The sequence below is a fragment of the Falco punctatus genome, assembly GCF_963210335.1.
Source record: "Falco punctatus genome assembly, chromosome: 2".
Taxonomy (NCBI): Eukaryota; Metazoa; Chordata; class Aves; order Falconiformes; family Falconidae; genus Falco; species Falco punctatus.
The window spans coordinates 42,619,325-42,640,677 of NC_137581.1; the positions used below are offsets into that span (position 1 = coordinate 42,619,325).

The window sequence follows — 21,353 nt, forward strand, 5'->3', positions numbered from 1 at the left end:
AATAATTACATCACCAATAATTCAGCTATTATACAGTCATTATATTTGGAAATTTTAAGCTTCATTTTATATATAAAAGAATAGAAACCTCACATTTTGGAACAAACAAAGAAAAAATACCAAAACAAAGCTTACCTCAAAAATACACAAATATAAACAGGATTCGCTAACTAAATTGCCAACAGAACAAAGCTTGCACTCATATACCAAATAAGGTGGTAGATGAATTACTCCCAAAAGTTCATTTCAGACATAAGGCCTTAGTTTCCCTTGATGCTTCTTCATCAATGGACTTCAATACTTAGATTTACTTCCAGCCTGCAGGTCCTTCTCATAATGCTGCACACATTGAAAACCACTCCAGGAATTTGCTTTTGTAAACAAAAGCAGATTTCGTACCAAAGAGGGGGTGGAGGTAGGGGAGGGTGTCATTCCAAAAGGCTTGTACTAGACACTAGGTACATTTCAGGGAGATTTTATTCTAGTGGTCACTTTTTATGGATGGCATGAAGCGGGGTATATCATTTTTGGCTTCCAGTGCACGGCCCGGGCTTCCAGAAATATCCCAAATGACCTGCCTCACACAGGTCCTTTAGCCACAATCAAAACTACACAATACACACGCTAAGTATCTATCTCTCAGTCAGACATAACCTTTCTATTACACTGAACACAATCAAGCTCTGACCTCTGTGGGGCGGGGTGGGGGGGGGGGGGGCAGGCAGGAGGAAAAGAAAAAAAAAAAGTAAAAATGTCTCAAGGACAAAGGAGCTCAGCTTTCAGGTTTGAAGGAGCAGTATTCTGAAGCTGGCTCAGAAACAGAAATACTCACCTCTGTCAGAATGAACTTATCTTCTCAGGTGACGCTTCAGCAGGTTGTGCTATGGTAGCACAGAGCAGTTCAAATCCATGTTTAAAGAACAAAAAGTTACAGAGATGGAGGCATCAATTGCCAAGAAAAGTTTTTTTGCTTATGAGTCCACCCAACAGTCTAATGAAATCTGCTTCACTTTGGGCTGGATGGCACTGCTGGGAGAAATGAATACTGTTCTGTGGGTACATTTCAGCACAGTCGCTGTTTGATGGGCACAGAATAGAAAGGGAATGAAAGTACGTTTTACAATGTAGGGACAGCAGCAGAGAAACACCTGAAAGGTGACGACCTCTTTCACAAACTGACATTGTGATTTTCCTGAATTTTTTGCTTCTTTTTGGAACTGTGAATATAGAGCTAGGCAGCTGAGCTCAGCAGAATAAATATGGGTACACGTCTCCACTGCAGGAATTCCAGAAATAAGCACATCAAGGAGGTAGATCATGCTACTGCAGCCTGTCTGATCACTTCACTGATGCTGTTTAGGCAACAGCATGACATTGACAATACAGAGGGATAGCACTCCACTTTTCAGGCATGTCCTGTATGAAGTTCCAGTGCTTGGTTTATTCTCTCTTTGGAGACTGAGAACTTTGAACCTAGCAAGGCACAGTTTTACAAATGCACCTTCCAGTGCACTCAGGTAACTGTTCTCCCCCTCCACACTCAGTGCTTCCCAGGGTCTGCCTGAATTCATTCTTACTGATTTCTCAGGATTACCAGGTTGCACCACAGTACAAGGAGACACAGTCACTGGCTATCTCCCCACGACAGTTTTGATGGTTCTGAATACTCAATTTATAGATATCTAGTTCAGAGCTCTTTTCCAAGCAATTTTCATATACTGCATGAAAAGACTCAAAAAACAGCTGGTTCCTAATACATAACTGCAAATTCTGTCCCTTAAGGGAGTATCCTAGGTAAAAGGAGGAACAGTAACAGTTCATATTATTGTGTAACTCCAGAAGTGAGCAAGGTTGTAGTGTTTCAGTGACAGGAATGGAAAACATCTGCTCCAGCTGGACACAAGATCCTCAGAGCAGGAATTAACCACCCAAAAAAATTAAGGAGACAGTCTCTGCAGTTGGTTAAACTAAATGGGTCTATAAAATCTTTCCCACAGACCTGAGTCATGTGAAAACCCACAGGTCATTTTAGGATCAGAAAGACATTCAATGTAGTGAAGTATTTGATTCCAAGCAGGCTGACATCCAGGTGAAGGAGGGTGACGGTCTAGTCCTACAGTTACAGCGGGGAACCTTGGAAGATTCTTGCACTGTACACACAGACAGTATAGCTCATAATTCAATCCAGGAATAATCCTTAGTGTTGTACTATGGTTTTGCTGATGCACAAGTAAGAACTTAATGAGGCACACTATATGAAAACTTAAATCTTGTCAATTGCTCCAGCACTAGTAAGAAACGTAACTGGAGCGAAGGTACATATGATCTTGGAAGTGTAGTCAATGAAAAACATCTGTGGACAGATAATCTGAATGATGGCTTTGCAGATCACGAGATCACTACCACCTTCCCACTTCCTAAATTAGAGCAACCCTAACTAACAAGGCTTCTGTGGATAATTGTAACTCTCTCTTTATTGACTCCTGAATAAGTTTATGACAAGTATCTGCTCCAGGAAGAGAACTTCACAGAGGATCTTCTATATTCAGTAGTTAAGTCTATTCAAGGTCTACCATCATCTGGTATGATTTATGACCATTTTTCTGTACTGTCCATTACACAATGCCTAACAGTCTTTCAGGTCAATTCAATTACCTTATCTTGTCCTTTTTATCACTCATCCAAGAGTTCCTGGAACAATTGATCTCCCATCTAAAGTGAATGGAAATTCACAAGGGCTTATTCTGTGAAAGTGCAAAGTCATCCATCAATTATATGCCAGAGCAAATGTAGTGAGAAAGCCAAGCGCATAGCAGAGCAAATGTAGTGGGACAACAGCAGGTAATAGTCTCCTGAAAAAGCGCTAAATAGAGATGGTTCATGTTTATAGGGATCTCTAACATGATACCATAGAATAAACAACTCTTGAACTTACTCAACATGTCACAGAAGTAGAGGCAAAGACCTTCACAATATGCACAGTATCAGGGGTCACTCCAGTTCTCAATTTGATTGGTATCTCTAGAGGGGAGTAGCTTGAAACACTGTAAACAGGCTACCATCATCTAAGAGCCAGGGATTGTCTGGTTGATTAGATGCCTTTAATAATATACATATAGCCTTATATTTATTAAGTTAAGCTTGTCTGGGACTTCCCTCTAGTACTGAGACTAACTGGAATGAAGTGTCTTCAGTTACACACTAAACCCTGTCACCTTCCAAACCACAGTAGTCACAGTCAAACCTCATGTTGAAGAACAAACCTGTGGCTGCAACAACCCCTGGCCTGTAAGAACACTATAAACTGGCACAGGCCAAAACTGTGCTAAGAATCATTGCCATTGTTTATTCATATAGAAAACTGAGTTTCAGCAATTAAGGGGAAAAAAAAAAAAAAACAAACCCACCCAAAACAAAAAACCAAACCTCCCTAGGATATTTAAATAATAAAGCTTCTGTTTTGAATGAATCTAAGGGTCCTTGTGCTTAAAGGCAGTATCTTTCTTGCTACATCCCTGCTGTCTGACCCCTGTGTGTTATGACACTGACAGAGAAGACACTTGACAGTACTTTAATTAAAGAATCTCCCAAATAAAATATAATTAAAAGCTATACAGTAGGGCTCTTCCATGTATGATCCACAATCCATTTTTTTTACATGTACATAAAGAAATCAAGGAATTTTTTTGTTAGTTAATTGATTTTTGCTTTTTCAGTTTCATTAACGGTATGAAAGCACCAGCCTATTCTTCTGATCACTGTTGGGAATGCATACTAATTAGATAGTCTGACGCAGTATGAGGAAATCTATAGTAAATTCACAGCTCTATTGTAACTTCAAAGGAAGGCTCCCAGAGTCACCAATGGCAGCATAATACCAGAAACTCAATCTCTAGTTCCAGTCCTATCTAAAACATTTAAGTATATTTGCAAATAATGAAAACTCAAGTTTTGAGATCAAGAAAGAAGCATTACCTAAGAAAATGAGGTAAAAAAATACTCTTCTGTATTACTGCTCTTATCTTGAACTCTAAAAAGATCAAAGAATGCATATCCAGGTATCCCAGGGCATTAGGAGCTTAATCCTAGATCTTCTGCTGTCAGTCACCTTGCTGCTTCAAAAATGAAGCACTTTCTGCATAAGCCATTGCACATAAGTGTTGGCTTCAGAGTTCCTCAGCTGGCTGACATGAAATAGTTAACAGACACACAAAAGAGGAAGCTTTGTTTCCTCTTAAATTATAGTTTTGTTATATTACAGACAAAATACATTTTGTTTATTTAAATAAACCAATCAAATGCAGCAAAGTGTGGATAGATTAAAACCTGTACCTTGTATTGAAGCTGCATATTTTTTACTGGTCAAATACATCCTTCAAAAGAAAAACAGTGAGAAAACCTTTGTGTTTTACCCTTGACAATCTATGCAAACTACAAGAAGCACAGAATTTTGATGCAGCATTTTACTAATAAATCTACATCATATAAATATATTTTGAACTGTACAACTTGTAATTACATTATAATTTATCTTATATAATTAGAAAACTTTATGCTTGTCAGATAAAATCATATGCAGCCACTGCCTGATTGATTTATTTACAAAATTAAGTTCCTCAGTTTTAATCCTTTATACATGTGTTAAAAAAACTCTTCCAAAAGAACCCCAAAGCCTATCTAAGATATAGGTTATAGTACACATTTTAACACATCTAAATTTTTTTCAGCTTTAATCAAATTGTCTTTTATAGGTATATCTATCACATTAACTTTATGATTAGTCACATTGAATTTTCACAGAAACTTTAGCTATTTTTAAATCAGTGTTTCTGGCAGACTAATTTTCTGTCTTCCTGTTACTACTCGTAGATGGACACCTGCCTTCACTCAGGAGCTACTCTTATCAAGGCTGTACAGGACCTGATGCTCTGCTAGTCACCATGTAATTCTACCTTGCCAATTATTTAGAAGCCTGTTTGCCTACACATGAGTGAACACAGTCCAGCTTCATAGTGTGTCATGATTCTGGCATCTACCTCTTAGCAGATACAGGAAGGAAAATTTACCATGGTATAAAACCTTTCATAATATCAATAAGCACTGTGACTCTTTTTATTTACCAGAGCAGTAATAGCTTTAACAAGAAATACAATAAAGAAGTCCAAAAGTACTGCTTATTTTAGAAGAAAAAAAAAGTTTTTAAAAAGTGAAGCAAGGAAAAAAAACCCAAACAACAACAACCAAAATTAACATTGTATCTTATTTAAGCATTTGTCCAACTTTACTCATACATAGAGCCTTGAAAACATGACTGGGTCTATTTAACATGCTGATTTCTCACAGATGGCAAGCTTTTTCTGAAGCTCATTAGAGTTTAAAAATGTTCATTTTCCTTTGCAAACTAAGTAATATCCCGACTTCACGCAACTGGCAAAGAGACAATGCACACCTTTTTTTTGGTTGGTGGGGGTTTTTTTGTTTGTTTGTTTGTTTCTAAATTAAATTAACTAGTGTTGCTACCCAGCTAGTTGTTCTTTGTTGTCCATTGAGATATTACTTATTTTTCTACATGATAAGATTTTCTAAAATCTCCAATATCTAGATAAGAAATGGTTCTTGATAATAAACACATCATCATGAAAATGGGACATCTTAAAAATAAATATAGCCATTATTTTGTAAGGTAGAAGAGGTATTTTTTAATATATGCATATATATTTGATCTCTACATGTAACTTTTTTGTTCATATATCTGTATCTTTTACTTCTATATAGATACAATTGTTTTGAACCTACTGTAACAGTAAAGTTTATTAAATACAACACCAAATAAGGAAAAAATGTTACTTTTTAATTAGATCAAAAAAGATTGAACATTTTCCCTTAGAAAACCAAAAGCCTGAAATACAGTGTTTAAGAGATCTATATCTCATAAATAAGTAAGATTGATAGAAAGGCTCATGGAAGCTAATATAATAGTAGCAAAGTATTATCTTTAGGTCATGGGTTAAAGGAATTCTGATTCTCTACTCAATCAAAATTCTGCTTTATAGCAAATATCATTAAATTTCAATATAAGTTTTGAAGAATTATAGGAAAATAACTTAACTTTGGAATGAGTATAAACTATTCACTTTCTTTTACATTTTTAGCAAAACATTTTTAATCTTATTATTTTTTATTTTAAAAGATTGAGACTTAAAATCCAGAACTAGTTTTCAAGTTTTCTTGAGGTTTGGTGTTTTTGGTTTTTTTTTCTTTATTGAAAAAAGGGAAGCAGCTTTCACATTCTATATGCTAAAACTCCTGGGAAAAGTACATTTACAGTCAGAAATTACATATTTACATATTTAAATGAGATTATAATAATAAACCCCACCACGTTTAGAAAAGCTTCAAAATCAGTTTTACACTGAAAATATATTTTTACCCTTATATTTTTTACCCTTATATTTCTTTTCCTTTGTAACTGGAATAATAATATGCCACATATTTTCTAACAGAAAATTGTTATATCCTTAATAAAATTTATGATGCTTCTGACCAGATTCTGACTCTGATGTACAAAATCTCCCCTTCACTGAACTTTAATTCTGATATTTTGCAACAGTATTTTATTCTATTGCTGGAACTAAAGGGTCTGGTATTGGTAAAGGATACTTTCACCTATAGTAATACTTTTTATAGATAGGCATATTTTACCCTTCTTGAATTACTACATAATATGTATGATTCATAGTAAAAATGAAATAATTTCACTAGATTCTAAAAAAATTAAACTTGACTTAATTACAGTTCATATAATGTGGAAATGGTTTCCCTTTTAAAATCACAACTAAAAATATTTGCAGTGTCATACTCTTCACTTCGAAATTTTTGTAAATAAACCCATGTTCATCTGTATTTTCCTGAAATGTTCAGTTGTCCCCAGGGAAAAACCTCTGTAACAGCAGCAACTATATCTGAAATTAATAGTTTTTTTAATCTCCTTGAGCTAAGAAGGTGGTAACAGGAAAAAGAAAATAGAAGAATGAACTGCCCAATTGTCAAAATAGTTTGCTATCCTGGGATAAAAGAATAAAGAGAGAAAGTGGCCACAGACATGAGTTGCTGAAAACTTTTTCACATTCTGTACAGTCAGTAATTGGAATTTGGCAGCCGACTTCTCCAAATATTGTCTAGACTATATATGCTCCAGATTACAGATTAAAAGGCTGAATGGAAATTTCTGTTGGCTGCTACACTGCTTGGTATCAGAACAGCAGCTATGTCCCTTACTTTACAGTGTTCTCCTTGCCCACATCCACACAGCACAAAGAAAGTGTACTAACTCAAAGGAAAATGGGACATGAACTAGACTGGTGGTAAATGAAAGGCAGGTCCTGCTTGAGAAATCTGATCTCCTACGACAAGATGACCTGCCTAGTGGATGAGGGAAAAACTATGAATGTTGTCTACCTGGACTTCAGTAAAGCCTTTGAAACCATCTCCTACAGCATCCTCCTGCAGAAAATGGCTGCTCATGGCTTGGATGGCTGTACTCTGTGCTGGGTAAAAGGATGGCCAAACCCAAAGAGAGGTAGTAAATAGTTACATCCAGCTGGCAGACAGTCACAAGTGGTGTTCCCCAGGGCTCAGTATTGGGGCCAATGCTCTTTAAGACATTTATCAATGATCTGGATGAGGGAATTGAGTGTGCCCTCAGTAAGTTTGCAAACACCAAGTTGGGGGTGGGTCAGGGATAATGTTGATCTGCTTGAAGGTAGGAAGGGTGTACAGAGAGATCTAGACAGGCTGGGTCAATTGGCCGAGGCCACTTGTATGACGGTCAACAAGAAGTGTCAGGTCCTGCACTTGGGTCACAACAACCCCCCACAATGCTACAGGCTTGGGGAAGAGTGGCTGGAAAGCTGCCTGGGGGGAAAGGAATGGGGAGTGGTGTGCTGGTTGACAGATGGCTGAACATAAGCAGCAGTGTGCCCAGGTGGCCAAGAAAGCCAAGAGCATCCTAGCTTATATCTGAAACAGTGTGGCCAGCAGGACCAGGGAAGTGATTGTCCCCCTGTACTGGGCACTGGTGAGGCCGCACCTCAAATACTGCGTTAACAGTCCCTCTCACCTCAAGACCTTGAGGTGCTGGAGTGTGTCCAGAGAAGGGCAATGAAACTGGTGAAGTATCTAGAGACAAAGTCTTATGAGGAGCAGCTGAAAGTACTGGGGTGGTTTAGCCTGGAGAAAGAAGGCTCAGGGGGGACTTTATTGCTCTTTACATATACCTGAAAGCAGGTTGTAGCGACGTGGCTGTTGGTCTCTTCTCACAAGTAACAAGCGATAGGACAAGAGGAAATGGCTGCAAGTTACACATGGGGCAGTTTAGACTGGATATTAGGAGAAAATTTTCACCAAAAGGGTCGTCAAGCATTAGAACAGGCTGCCCAGGGAGGTGGTGGAATCAGCGTCCCTGGAGGTGTTTAAAAAATGCATAGATGTCATGCTTAGGGACATGGTTTAGTGATGGACTTGGCAGTCCTGGGTTAATGGTTGGACTTGATGATCTTAAAGGTCTTTACCATCCCAAATGATTCTATGATTAAATAATAAATGATAGGGCAAGAAAAGATATAAGAAACTATGAAGCTAGATAAATCATGAGAGATGGCAGAATGAAAGGGAAGGGGATAAAAATAAGGTTTGAGGGGACAGGTTTTGATTTGGCAAAGAACATTGGAAAACTGAATGATTAACCAAGAAAAAAGACTGTGTTTAATTTCAATAAACTGAGTAAGTTTGGAACCATGTTCTAGGAATTCCCTGATCACCTGTGAGTTATCACTGGATTGCCCATAGCACTTTTCAATGCTCTTGGCCTCTGTAAAAGGCTGGCCACGTTCATGAGGAGCCTGCTTATTGAGGCTATACCCAACGTTTGTTAGAGATTGCTAGTTGGATTTGACTAACGCTGCCAGGATCAATATATATGATCGTTTTCCATTGCCTGCAATTGTTCCCTAGCACTGTTTAATTTAATAGAATAACTGTAGCTAGAAAATTTAGGAGTTTTATAAAAACATCTGATGCAGAGAGAAGGGATATGGTAAGAAATAATCCTACATGAATTTCAAGAGATAAGGACACAAGCTGAGAATACATCAAGATAAAGCAGAGTAAGTCAGGACAAAGAACCTGATGGAATAGAAATGCAAGACCAAGTAATCAAAAACAGAAAGGTCCATGGTATCCAATACATGTTCTTATTTAGCACGCAAAATGGACTCACATTTCTTGAATCTCATCACTCTTACCTTGTCAGCAAGTATTTGTGAAATTTCCTTTTGAAGTGTAAATGTAAGAAGACATTTTTTAAGTCTTATTTGGTCTCCAAAATGGATTAGAAATAAAAAGATCATGTTTTAGTTTTACCACGGCAAGTAACAGAAATTAGAGACCTTTGTTACCAACTTAAGTTTCCAATTCTTCAATGTGGCATTACAATAGCACATAGTGTTGCCATTTTTAAGGTAGTTTGGGCTTTATGTGACAGTTTATATGAAAGAACATTACAGATGCAAATTCACATGAGGCAAATTAGAAAACACTGGAATTACACTCCTCAGGTATACACTTTTCATCCATTTATGAAGGCTGGTCCTTATTCACCTAACACCAAGAACAAACCTCCAAGTTTTCCACCGCATATAATAAACACAGTACATTACAAGACATAGACAAATCAAGGAGCAAAAAGCAGCTGAAAATCTTTATGTTTTGCAGAAAGTGGAAAGAGTTTGTTTTTCAGGACGTTATTCAGTCTCCAAAGTTCTCAGAGATAACCAATAAAATTCTGGGAGCTTCATTCATATTAAAAACAGTTAGGTATTGTTTTGCTACCTTCTGCATCTCTTTCTTTTCTTAATCTACACTTCCATTCTGTCTTTTGTTGTCAATATTAACTGTGGTATGTGTTTGCATGTGATCTTTTAGTGAAAACTGAGGCAAAAGAACTACACCATACCTATGTATTTCCACAGTTCTGTTCCCAGGGGAACACCACTGTCCCTCCTCTTCCTTTTACCTCCTCTTCCTTTTACTTTCCTGTTACAGAATGATTTAACATTACCAGTAAGGTCTTTCACTATTCTGCAGCAAGGTATTCTTGATTTTGCCCTGGTATTCCTGTGCCATTAATATTACACTCATACCTAGCCAGATTGTACCCTTCTCATGCTTGATGGAAACTACTTACATGTTCTTCATTTCATGGATCCCTAGCTTGAAACCCTCTGGATGACGTACATTCATGAACGGCAAAACCACAGCTGAAGGGAGAAGGCACTACCCTTTGAACATGTAGAGTACTATTTAAGTGAAGATGGTCTGACATTCCTAGAATCTGAATTTCTCAAACATTATTCTTACAAAGAGTATTTTTAAACTTGGATTATGTTTATTTACAGTTTCTGTTTCCTATTAAGACAGTAAAGTTATTATTTCATAAAATAAACAGCACATATCCTGATTAAATATGTCAAAGCAAACAGCAACTTATGATCAAATTAATATATGTATATTTAGAAAGCGTTAAAACTGCAGGGTATGGGCTATCCATTTAAAATTGAAGCTAAAATCAAATATTCAACAGAAACATCATGATATAACTTAATTTAAACGATATGAGTATATCTTTAAGGAAACTAATAGAAAACAGCATATATTTTATACTTACATGATTCATAGGCAAGGGGAGACAAATTCAGACTACAAATATTATTGGCATTTCTTCTCTTAATTACTTTGTTTTGTAACTTTAGTATTTTGTCATATTAATGCACTTGACATACATTGTACAAAACAGCTTGTTTTAGGAAGATAAAACCCAAATCTATTATGCATTAAAATGCAATAATTAGTCAAAAGGAAGTTTTGAGTTATTAACTCTGAGTTATGAGTTATTCATAAGTTTACATTACTCAACAGAGTAACAGCCTATAACAGGAAATGAAAGTGACAACACCCAACTCATAATAAAACGTTCTAAAAATGTTTTATTATTTGGAATTTTAAAAGATTTATGTAACTTTTTAACTGAAATTTGACTGAGTCAGGAATATAGAGCTATTCTTCAAAAAACCACAACTGTTCCTTCAAGGAACTCATGTAATCGGAATCATATGCATATGATGCACACTTTTCTAAGTATTTGAAAACAAACAAAAAAAAAATAATTTCTGGACTGTCTTCTTGTACTTACCAAGCTTGACATATTAACAGTTCAGAGACTAGAGATAACAATCTGAATTCAGCCCTAGGAGTGGTAAATAAGCGTTTTGATTGACTGAGATTAAAAAGAAGAAATATTTAGAAAATAAATACAATTCATTGCCATGTAGCAAACAAAACTATTAACATATTTCTCTATAGGTTGTATAATGTACGCAGTACAATACCTGTATATGCAAACTGAACAAGATCCCACAGTGCATTGGGGTCTATGCCTTCCATTTTGATCTCTTCTTGCTTGGCTTCACAAACATCACTTGTAAACATGGCAGCAAAGTAGTCAGAGACAGAACTGAGGACAAGTCTGCAAAAAAGTTAGAAACTGGTGTTATTTACATTGTGATATGTATTAGAAATTTCATGTATTAATAAAAAACACTTTTTAAAAAACCATCTTTTCTAAGTAATTAGAAATTACCAGAAGCAATATATTATTAATACATGTAGGCAGCAAAATACAGCGTGACATTTAATTCTAATTTGTTTTTTTGTCCTGCAATATGAACCAAGTGGTACATTAGCATATGACTAGAAAACAGGCATAGAAATTAGAGCTGTTTTTCTGATAGTTTTCCAGTCATGCAGATGTCCCAACTGTTAACATGATAACCTCTTCATATAAAATACAACTTATTAGTGAAACACATTTCATACTCTAGAGGTACCCTTCATTGTTCTTAAAAGCATATTTTTTATACACTTTATTAACAGCATGTAACTTTACACAATCCTTCAACCTTCAGTAAAACTGTTAGTAGCTTAACATGCTACTGTAGACTTTAAAAAAAAAATACAATAATGGTGTAATGCAATGTTTTTGTTAAGAAACATTTCCAAAGGAAAATAATTTCAAAATACTTACAAAACATGCATGGCCTGTTTAGGGATCTCATTTAGATAAATTAAAGCCACAGCAAGTACCAGTCATTACTGGGGGCCTTAAGCTAAGGCATTCTTCTAAATACCATCTACAGTAATATTATGATTTTTTTAGGAATAAATATTCACAGATGATCTTGAGCTAGAAATGTGGTACAACTATAAATAGTGTACCACAGGCTTCCATAAAAGATGGTCACATTTCTGGCTTAATTTGAAAACATAATATATATAAACACATTGAAAAAAGGCACAAGAATCACAACTGGAGAATTTGGAAACCAAGAAGTTTCCAATATTTAGCCATTTGTATACTGTTAACTATTTTGTTCAAGAAAAGAAAAAAAAAGGTAATTGATTGCTTTTGCTCTTTTAGCTCATCCCAATAGCAAAGTAAAATACGACAGTTTGAATTGGCTTCATAACTTTACAGTGCTTTAAGCCACTATATTTTACCTGCAACTTGCACAGCTTGAGAACACATTTATGATTTTTACTCTGGCTCAAATGACGGGCAATGAATAATTAGGTGTGGTAGTTTTAGCACTTTTCATGTTCTGTTCAACTCTATCAATCATGAATTTTAGAAGTAAAGATCCTAATTCATAATCAGTTCACATTTATATTCAAGTAATTAATAAAACCAATAGATGGGTACTGTGAGGGACTATTCAGAACTGACCATAAGTCTCAGAATGTCTTAAACATTTGCCTTGCCCAAGCATACTAAGAACTGAAAGGTGCAGGTACACTCTGCATAGGTGAGGCAGCACTTTTCTGTGCCCACAACCTAGCCTAAAGGTCATGCAGTCTGAGGCAAAGCACCTGTGCACTGAGAATAACGTCAATCAAAGGGGATTCTGGCAGGAGTCTGGAGACACCCCAGACCCTGATACTATCCCGTGACTCATTTCAAGAACTTCCCACAAGCCTTAATGTGCATGTGCCTTGATACTTAAATGCCAGCCTCAGTTTGGCCAGAGACCAAAGACGGAAAAATGCATCCCACATGGGCACACACAAGTGCCCACTACCTAAGGACTGCCTGCAATCCATAGACAAGATCGCAGGTCCTGCAGATGAAGACAACATGGGACCCAGGGGTGGTGAACACTTTCTCTTTTCTTCTTTCCTTCTTTCCCTCCCTATTGGCTTGTACAATAGCCTATATATGAATTTTGAGAGTTCAAGTTTATAGATTAGTCTGTTTTCTCGTGCTATAGATTTAAGAATTCAAGTTTACAAATACCTTTTCTTCACCACGTACCAACTGCAATAAGTAAATAAAACAGTAAAGATCGCTGTGTTACCCTAAGTCTCCAAGTAACTGTAGTTATCCCTAGTTGCCTCTCCAAGAATTAAAAACCTCTCCCTTCTGCCACCAAGTGAGACAGGACAGCTACAAAAAGATGAAATTAGAAATATACTTTGTTCCTACCACCAGAGACTCCTAATTCACTATTTATTTATTTATTTATTCACCACTGACGAACATTTACTTCTATGTTTGTTTATTTATTATCTCAACTGTGTATCACGAGTGTGTATTTAGTCAACAAAGATAACTAAAAATCTTATAGCCCTCCTTCAAATACTTTTTTTCTGACCACTTAAAAATAAGTGACTTGTTTCACTGTTATTAGATGCTTGTTTAAAAAAAAAAAAGTCACAGCAAAAAGGAAAATCCACAACTATGTTGTATGAGATTCAATGTCTCACAGCTACTAGAGATGTAATTTAGGTATGTGACTGAGAGTTCTACATTCTTTTCTGATTCTCCTTCCCACCCCTCTGGGTCAGGGGCAGTAAGCAAACTGCTGCGTGGTGCTCGGTTGCTGGCTGGGGTTAAACCATTACAACCACTTATAAATTGCAAGCTTTTCCTTCAGTTTGTACCTAAAGACATTGTTCATAGACTGTTTTCCCTCCTCCTCTTGTGAATTACAGCAGCCACTTTTGATTCCACGGACTAACTGGATGATCAGAGACATTTGCAGGAATTTCCATAGTGACAACACAGTAACAATTAGGTTAAAACGGTGTCCATGTTCCTTTTTGCAGTCTCTCCAGGATTCACATTTTGTTTATCCTCCTCTCAAACCCAAAACTGTACTCAATCTCTCTGGAACAATATATTCAGAGGAGGTACAATACATTCAATAGTAGGGAGGTACCACCTCTGGTTTGGAAGACCCTAAGACGTAATTCAGCAATGGGTGTTGAAGTGTTTATGTTAGTTATGCTTCAAGATGTGGAACTCAAAACCTACTTTTGCTATAAGAATATTGGGAACTAATAAAGCATGTGCTACTCCTTTCTATTGCCTGTGAAGCATATGTGCAGTCAATCATTGCCTATTCTTCCCATTGTCTGATCTGTTCATGAACTCCTTTCCTTCTTGAAACTGAGTTTTCCTCTAGTCTCAGACTTGCTTGCCAACAAATTGTCAGTTACTTCAATTTTCTACATTGCCATTACTTGATCCTTCAAAACAGAATCCATTTACTTTTTAACAGTCAACAGGCAAAGGAAAATGTGCAATCTTAGGGCACAAAAGGAAACGTATATCTAATATATGCTATCCCATTGCAAGCCATGACAGTACTGAAGATTGAACGACAATTAGAAAGAAAAACTAATGAACTGTCAGTTCTAACTTTGTAGAAAAACTTTACTTGATGAATCTATGTACCTCTAGGCTTTAAGTGACTAACAGAACCCAATTAGTAGTAACAAAAACCTCAGATTATCTATCCGTCATCTGAACAGTACACAAAAGCAACTAGAGTTCAACATTACCATACATTCAACTGCCTTCTCAAAAACATGCTTTGTATGAATCATTCCACTGTTAATTGAAAAATTATTTCTTTCAGAATTCAGAGCTTAAAATTGAAGACTTCTTTTAAGTTCTTGTATTTATGAATGCATATATATGAGTGTACTTTGACATTTGTATCTGTCAAATTGAAAAAATACATATTTTGCAGATAAAAAAGGAAATAAAAAATCTGCCAGAAGTCACATAGGAAAATTCTAAATACTTCCTTTTTTCCCCCCAGGCTTTGTAAATGAAAGCTGTTCCTGTGCAGTTAACAAACAGGAGACAATCTTAATTTGGGATTCTGCATCCACTCAGAACCATTATCACAGTGCAATCATCTTGATAATAGTTCAGCAGCATCAGATTAGCTCATTAATATATTAGAAATTCACACTTATTGGGTAAAGAAACAGTCAGTGAGTATATAACAGTTAAATTAATGAGAATTCTCTTATAAATTCCATCGTAACTGTTAATACTGACAGTCTGTCCTGTGTGCTTATCTCATTTTGGAGAAAAATGGAACAGAACAAGATGATAATTTTTTTCCCCTCACCACCTGAGCAGTATTTATAAACTAACCTATTTGCAAAGGCAATTTTATCTAGAACAACTACATAATAACAATAATAATAATAAATCCCCAAACAAGAAATCAAAAAAACAAACAAATGAAAATTTCTAAATTTCCCTCCCCAAATGCATAGACAGGCAAATGGAACTTTAAAAAGAATCGATTAAGCCTGAAAAATGAAAGTTTGCTTTCTGTTTTTACTCAAAACATGTTTTTCTTCCATTTTAATGTCTTATACAACACATAGCTACAAGTATAAGTGACACCAGTAATCTACACTATCTAAACAATGTTCCCTCTTTGTCCTGAGGGCCATGACTTCGGAGTTTACATTCTCCTCTTTCTTGTTTCATGTCCTTTTAATTCTTTCCCTGTCTCCCAGGCATTTAAGTGTAAATACATTAAGTGGCTCTTTATCTCTTCTATAGTACAAACACACAATTGTACTTCTCATTTTATCTCTTAAATTGCCATGTTTTTAAGAACCTTACACAAATCAGACATCATCATTTCCACAATACGCAATGTCTACCATAGCTTTATTTTTCCAGATACCACAAATAATGCACGTATCACAGCCAGACTTAATAACAAAGTCCATTGTCCAAAACACTTTGCCAGTGTCAGTTTGTGTCCTTGTGACAGTTTTGAAGGTGTCTGCTACAGCAGCCAATAGCCAGTGTCAGTTTGTGTCCTTGTGACGGTTTTGAAGGTATCTGCTACAGCAGCCATTATTTTGAACTCTATGCTGTTTTGAACCAATAGAAAGATTAATTAAAAAAATATCAAAAAAAAGAGAGAGGAGACAATATGGATACAAGCAACTTCTGAACATTTGGGAACAGGCAGGACAGGCAAAATGTCACAGTGATAAAGAGAACAGCTGATGAAGATCCATTGTGACACAAATACAAAGCAAAGCTCAGTATTTTTCTCCAGAAGAAAACCCACATATTCAGACATAGCATATATATTTGAATGTAGAAAGACAACACAATGAACTGTGATCCTCTATTTGTGGGCTTAATTACTTTATGTAGATCCACAAGGAAAAGTGAAAAAACAGCTGGTAGAAGGAAAAGTTCCATTTTAGCTCCTTTGAACTATCAGGAGAATTGTCAGAAACACAGATTAAGCTTGATGAAAGTACAGGGATAGATCTGTGAAGTCATTAGCATAAGTGACTGCCTAACTATCTAGATTTTTTTACGTTCTGTTTGTCATCCTGTTCTTTCATTCTAGAACTTATTCACAAAATTCTACAATACAGCATCATTATTAATTTACCTTCACAACTCATATCTCCAAAGAGCTCAGTTTGGTCAAATCCCTGTGTGTGATCTTCAACCCCTTTTTTGATAGCAGGCTGTCAAGTCTTCCTGACCCAAGTTATTCTTTTATGGCCTTGTTTGTCATTCCATCATCTACCTGATTTTGTTTGCTTCTTGTTTCATTTTTATATTCTATTTCATTTAGCCTATACCCTCTCCCTTTTTTTTTTTTCTCTCTCTCTCTCTCTCTTTTTTTTTTTTTTTTTTTTTTTTTTAAATTCAGTTTGAAAGGGGAATCGGTGCCCTAAAGATATTATGGAGTATCTGATTCATCAGTATAGGCCTGGTGCAGACCTATGAAAACCTTGCAACCTTCTGGACCAAATGACAAAAGCCAGGCAGGGTACTCCAAGGCATCTCAGGAGAGATTAGGCAGCTGAATGTTGCTTTTTCCTTTCTTCTTAAGACACCTTATCCTTCTTTCTTTCACTCTTCAATGTCCATTCCAGCTACTGCACTTACTTCCACTCCATAAAGTAACAGCATTAGTACCATAGTTTAATAGAATCATAGAAATCTCAAGTTGGAAGGGACTCAAAGGGATCATTGAGTCCAACTCCCTGATCCTCACAGACCTACCTAAAACTAAACCACATGACTAAGAGCATTGTCCAGATGCTCTGTGAACTCTGACAGGCTTGGTACCATGACCACTTCCCTGGGGAGTCTGTTCCAGTGACCCTCACAGAGAAGAACCTTTTCCTAATGTCCAATCTGAACTTCCCCTGATGCAGCTTCATTCCGTTTCCTTGTGTCCTGTCGATGGTCACCTCAATGGCCCTGCCTTGAGGAAGCTGCTGACTGAGATGAGGGCACCCCTCAGCCTTCTCTTCTCTAAGCTGAACAAGACAAGTGACCAGCAGCTGCTCCTCCTAAGTCTTGCGCTCAAGGTCTTTCACCATCTTGGTCACCCTCCTCTGGGCACACTCTAACAGTGTGATGTCCTTACACTGAGGCACCCAAAACTACACACAGTACTTGAGGTGAGGCCTCATTAGTGCAGTGGAGGATGGGACAGTCACCTCCCTTGACCAGCTACCTGTGCTGTGCTTGATGCACTGCAGGACACTGTTGGCCCTTTTGGCTGCCAGGGCACGCTGCTGACTCATATTCAGCTTGCCATCAAACCAAACCCCTGATCTCCTTCCACAGAGCTGGTGTCCAGATGTCATTCCCGAATTTGTATGTATAACTAGCATCATCCCATCCCAGGTGGAGAATCCAGCACTTGCTCTTGTTCAGTGTCATACAGCTGGTGATTGACCAGCTCTATGGTTTATCCAGAACTCTCTGTAAGGCCTCTCTACCCTTGAGGGAGTCCACAGCTCCTCTTAATTTAGTATCATCAGCAACCTTACTTAATATGCATTTGACTTCTGCATCCAGATAATTTATAAAAACATTAAAGAGTGCTGTCCCTAAAACTGAGCCCTGGAGAACCCCACTGGTGACTGTCCTCCAGCCTGATGAAACCCTGTTTCCTGTAACTCTTGGAGCATATTCAAGGAAAGGTAATGCTATGCAACAGTAGCTGTGAGAGAGGAATGAGAAAATGTGAGAGAAACAGCCCTGCAGACACCAAGGTGAGAGAAGAAGAGGGGAGAAGAGGTGCTCCAGGCACACTGGAGCAGAAATTCAGACCAGGCTGAAGCAGGTTGTCCCCTTGCAGCTCCTGGAACAGAGGAGGAAAGGAGACCACACTGGAGGAGATATCCACCCTGCAGCCTGTGGAGGATCCTATGCTGCAGTTGGTGGATGTGCCCTGAAAGAACCTGCAGCCAGTGTAGATCACATGCTGGAGCAGGCTCCTGAGAGGAGGTGTGGCCCATGGAGAGGAGCCCATGCAGGAGCAGGTTTTCTGCCTGGACCTGTGGCCCACAGAAGTCATGCTGAAACAGTCCATTCCTGATGGACTGCCCCCTGTGGAAAAGACCCACACTGGAGCAGTTCGTGAAGCACTACAGCTCATGGGATAAGCCCACACTGTAGAAGTTAGTGAAGGACTGTCTTCTGTGGGAAAGACCCCATGCTGGACTGGGGGAAGAGTGTGAGGAGAAGGAGTGGCAGAGACAACATGTGATGAACTGACCACAACCCCCATTCCCCTTCCCCCTGCACCACTCGTGGGGAGGAGACAGAAGAGTCAGAAGTGAAGCTGAACCTGAGGAGAAGGGATAGGTAGGGGGAAGGTGGTTTTGGTTTAATTTCTAATTATCCTACTCTGTATTAACTAGTATTATATTAAATTCATTTCCCCTAAGTCAAGTCTGGTTTGCACATGATGGCAACTGGTAAGCAATCTCCCTATCTTTGTCTCAACCCATGAACTTTTCCATATTTTAATTCCATCCCCTTGTTCTGATGAGGAGGCAAAGTGATAGAATGGCTTGGTGGACAACTGCCAACTAGTCAAGGTCAACACACTACAATCAGACAGAGGGGTTAAGTAACTTAAGCTACAGGTCTCCATTGATTACAATGAGATTAGACACATGGCCCTTTCCAAACCAGAACTCAACTGAAAAACCAAGTTCATATTCTCAGAAACGGTCTTCAAAACTCAAGGCCCATTTTTGCATGTGCAAAATTTTTAACTGGAATATACTCAACTATGTGAACTTAAGATGTTTTATGGCTTCGAAAGGTACAGATAACTCACAAAGAGTTCCTTGTGGAAATCACAGAAATTCCTGTGAAAATACTAATGACATTCTCAGTATCAGGAAATACTGTTTATCTTAAAAGCAAACAAACAAACAAAAAAATTATCAGTCAAGGTTAATATTGAAAGCTTATCTAAATTGCCTTGCTGCTTTCCCTCTGATAGCAGGAGCTTGTGGTATTGTTGTTCTGACCCAGCTATACTACCTGAATAATTTGTTTTTCAACTCATGATCAGTAGGTTGTGTTTAACACCACAGTTTAGATGCTATGTTTGTCACGGGAAGTTCCTCAAACCTTAATTACAGATATCTGGGAATGAAAATAGGGCAGCTGTACTGCTTATATTGCGGGCTTTCCGCCAGCATCTGTTACAGACTAATGCAAGAAAACGAGCTGAATCTGAGGACTGTATGGTGTGCATTTTCATTCTTTCACCCCCTGTCTTTAAACTGTATTTCCTGCTCTGCCTGGTTCTTTGTCTTTTCATCTCTCCTTTCAGTTTAACATCATCCCTTCATTCTTTTCACTTAATTGATATTGGTTTTCTTCTTAAACTTCACGTCTCTACAGTAGTATTCACAATACATTGAAAGAAATGGTCCCTCTCCTTAGAGAACCACAGGAGAGAACATAAAGTTTGTTGAAAGAGTTTTCATAAATTTACTAGGATAATAATAAATAAAAGCTGCACTACTTCAGAGTTAAGCATCAAAAAGAAAAGGCTTCAGTTGAATTTATTTCAGTATTTATGATGAAAAATTTTAATTTTGTGTGGAAAGAAATTTTTCACCCAAACACTTGTAGAAAGATTAGTGTAGCCATTTTACAGTATTTCTTTGTTTTATATGTAAGTGCTAATTGTCTAACCATTCTATGCTACCTTTTCCACCATGGTAAAAGTCCCCCCTAACCCTTATCTTGAGTATCAGAAAGAACACAAATGCCTATGTTTATTATTAAGAGGAAAGAGAAAATAAAGAACTCAGATTTCTCATTATAAACTCAACTATACCTGACAATATTAAAACAACAACAAAAGTAGATTTCTTGGTTTCTTTTCATTCACAGTTGGGTTCTCACCAAGTACAATGAAAGTCAGAATTGCAAGTTGAGGATGTAACTCTCGTACATTTTTTGCTTTTTCTGTTTTTACTGAATTTTCTGTTTTATTGTAATTCAGTCTCTGTTATAAGCAAACATTTTGTTTTAACTGAACAGGGATAGTTAAATTCTATGCTTTTATCACTTTTCTTCTTCCCCCCACCCCGCCCCCAGCACTGAGTTCCTGTATTGCTTTGTGCAGCATTCCTAGTCAGAATCTAACATGGCTTAAACCTTAGTCTGACTTTAAAGCTGCCTATAACAATCCCAGCTGGAAATTCTAATGAACTCTCCAGTGCAAATCTTAAAGGTCTGTCTATCATCTGCATTGACTTTGGCTGTTTCCTTTACAGCATGTTTGATGTTTATTCAGCAGCTGAAGAATACCCCATTTCAAATGTAATATTTAAAAACAGTGCAATATAAGTGAGTTGCCTTCACTCAAAACAACCAAATTATTTATGGCAAATATGTATTTTTAATTTCATGCTAATTCATGGTTATTAATTATTGCTTGATTAAGAATTTTCTTATACCTTGGAAATAATTGGTGCTCTGATCATGTCACTATAATCCTGAATACCTTTTACATCCCAGTGTTTTTCTGTTTCAGACGACACCAGCTGCAGTCTAGTTAGATTTTTAGATACAACTGCATGTGGCTGATTGTAACCTGGATAGAAGAAGGAAGTGTCAATTACAG

At 37.2% G+C, this 21,353-nt stretch overlaps 1 protein-coding gene across 4 annotated transcripts in view; it reads right to left on the bottom strand.

The window, feature by feature from the left end:
• Positions 1-21,353, bottom strand: part of KLHL1 (kelch like family member 1) — a 252,713-nt gene that overhangs the window by 153,208 nt on the left and 78,152 nt on the right. For all 4 annotated transcript variants that reach the window (XM_080376862.1, XM_080376863.1, XM_080376865.1 and 1 more), the window contains one exon: positions 11,445-11,581. In XM_080376862.1, the coding sequence (XP_080232988.1) occupies positions 11,445-11,581 (137 nt within the window). The remainder of the gene's footprint in view (positions 1-11,444; positions 11,582-21,353) is intronic.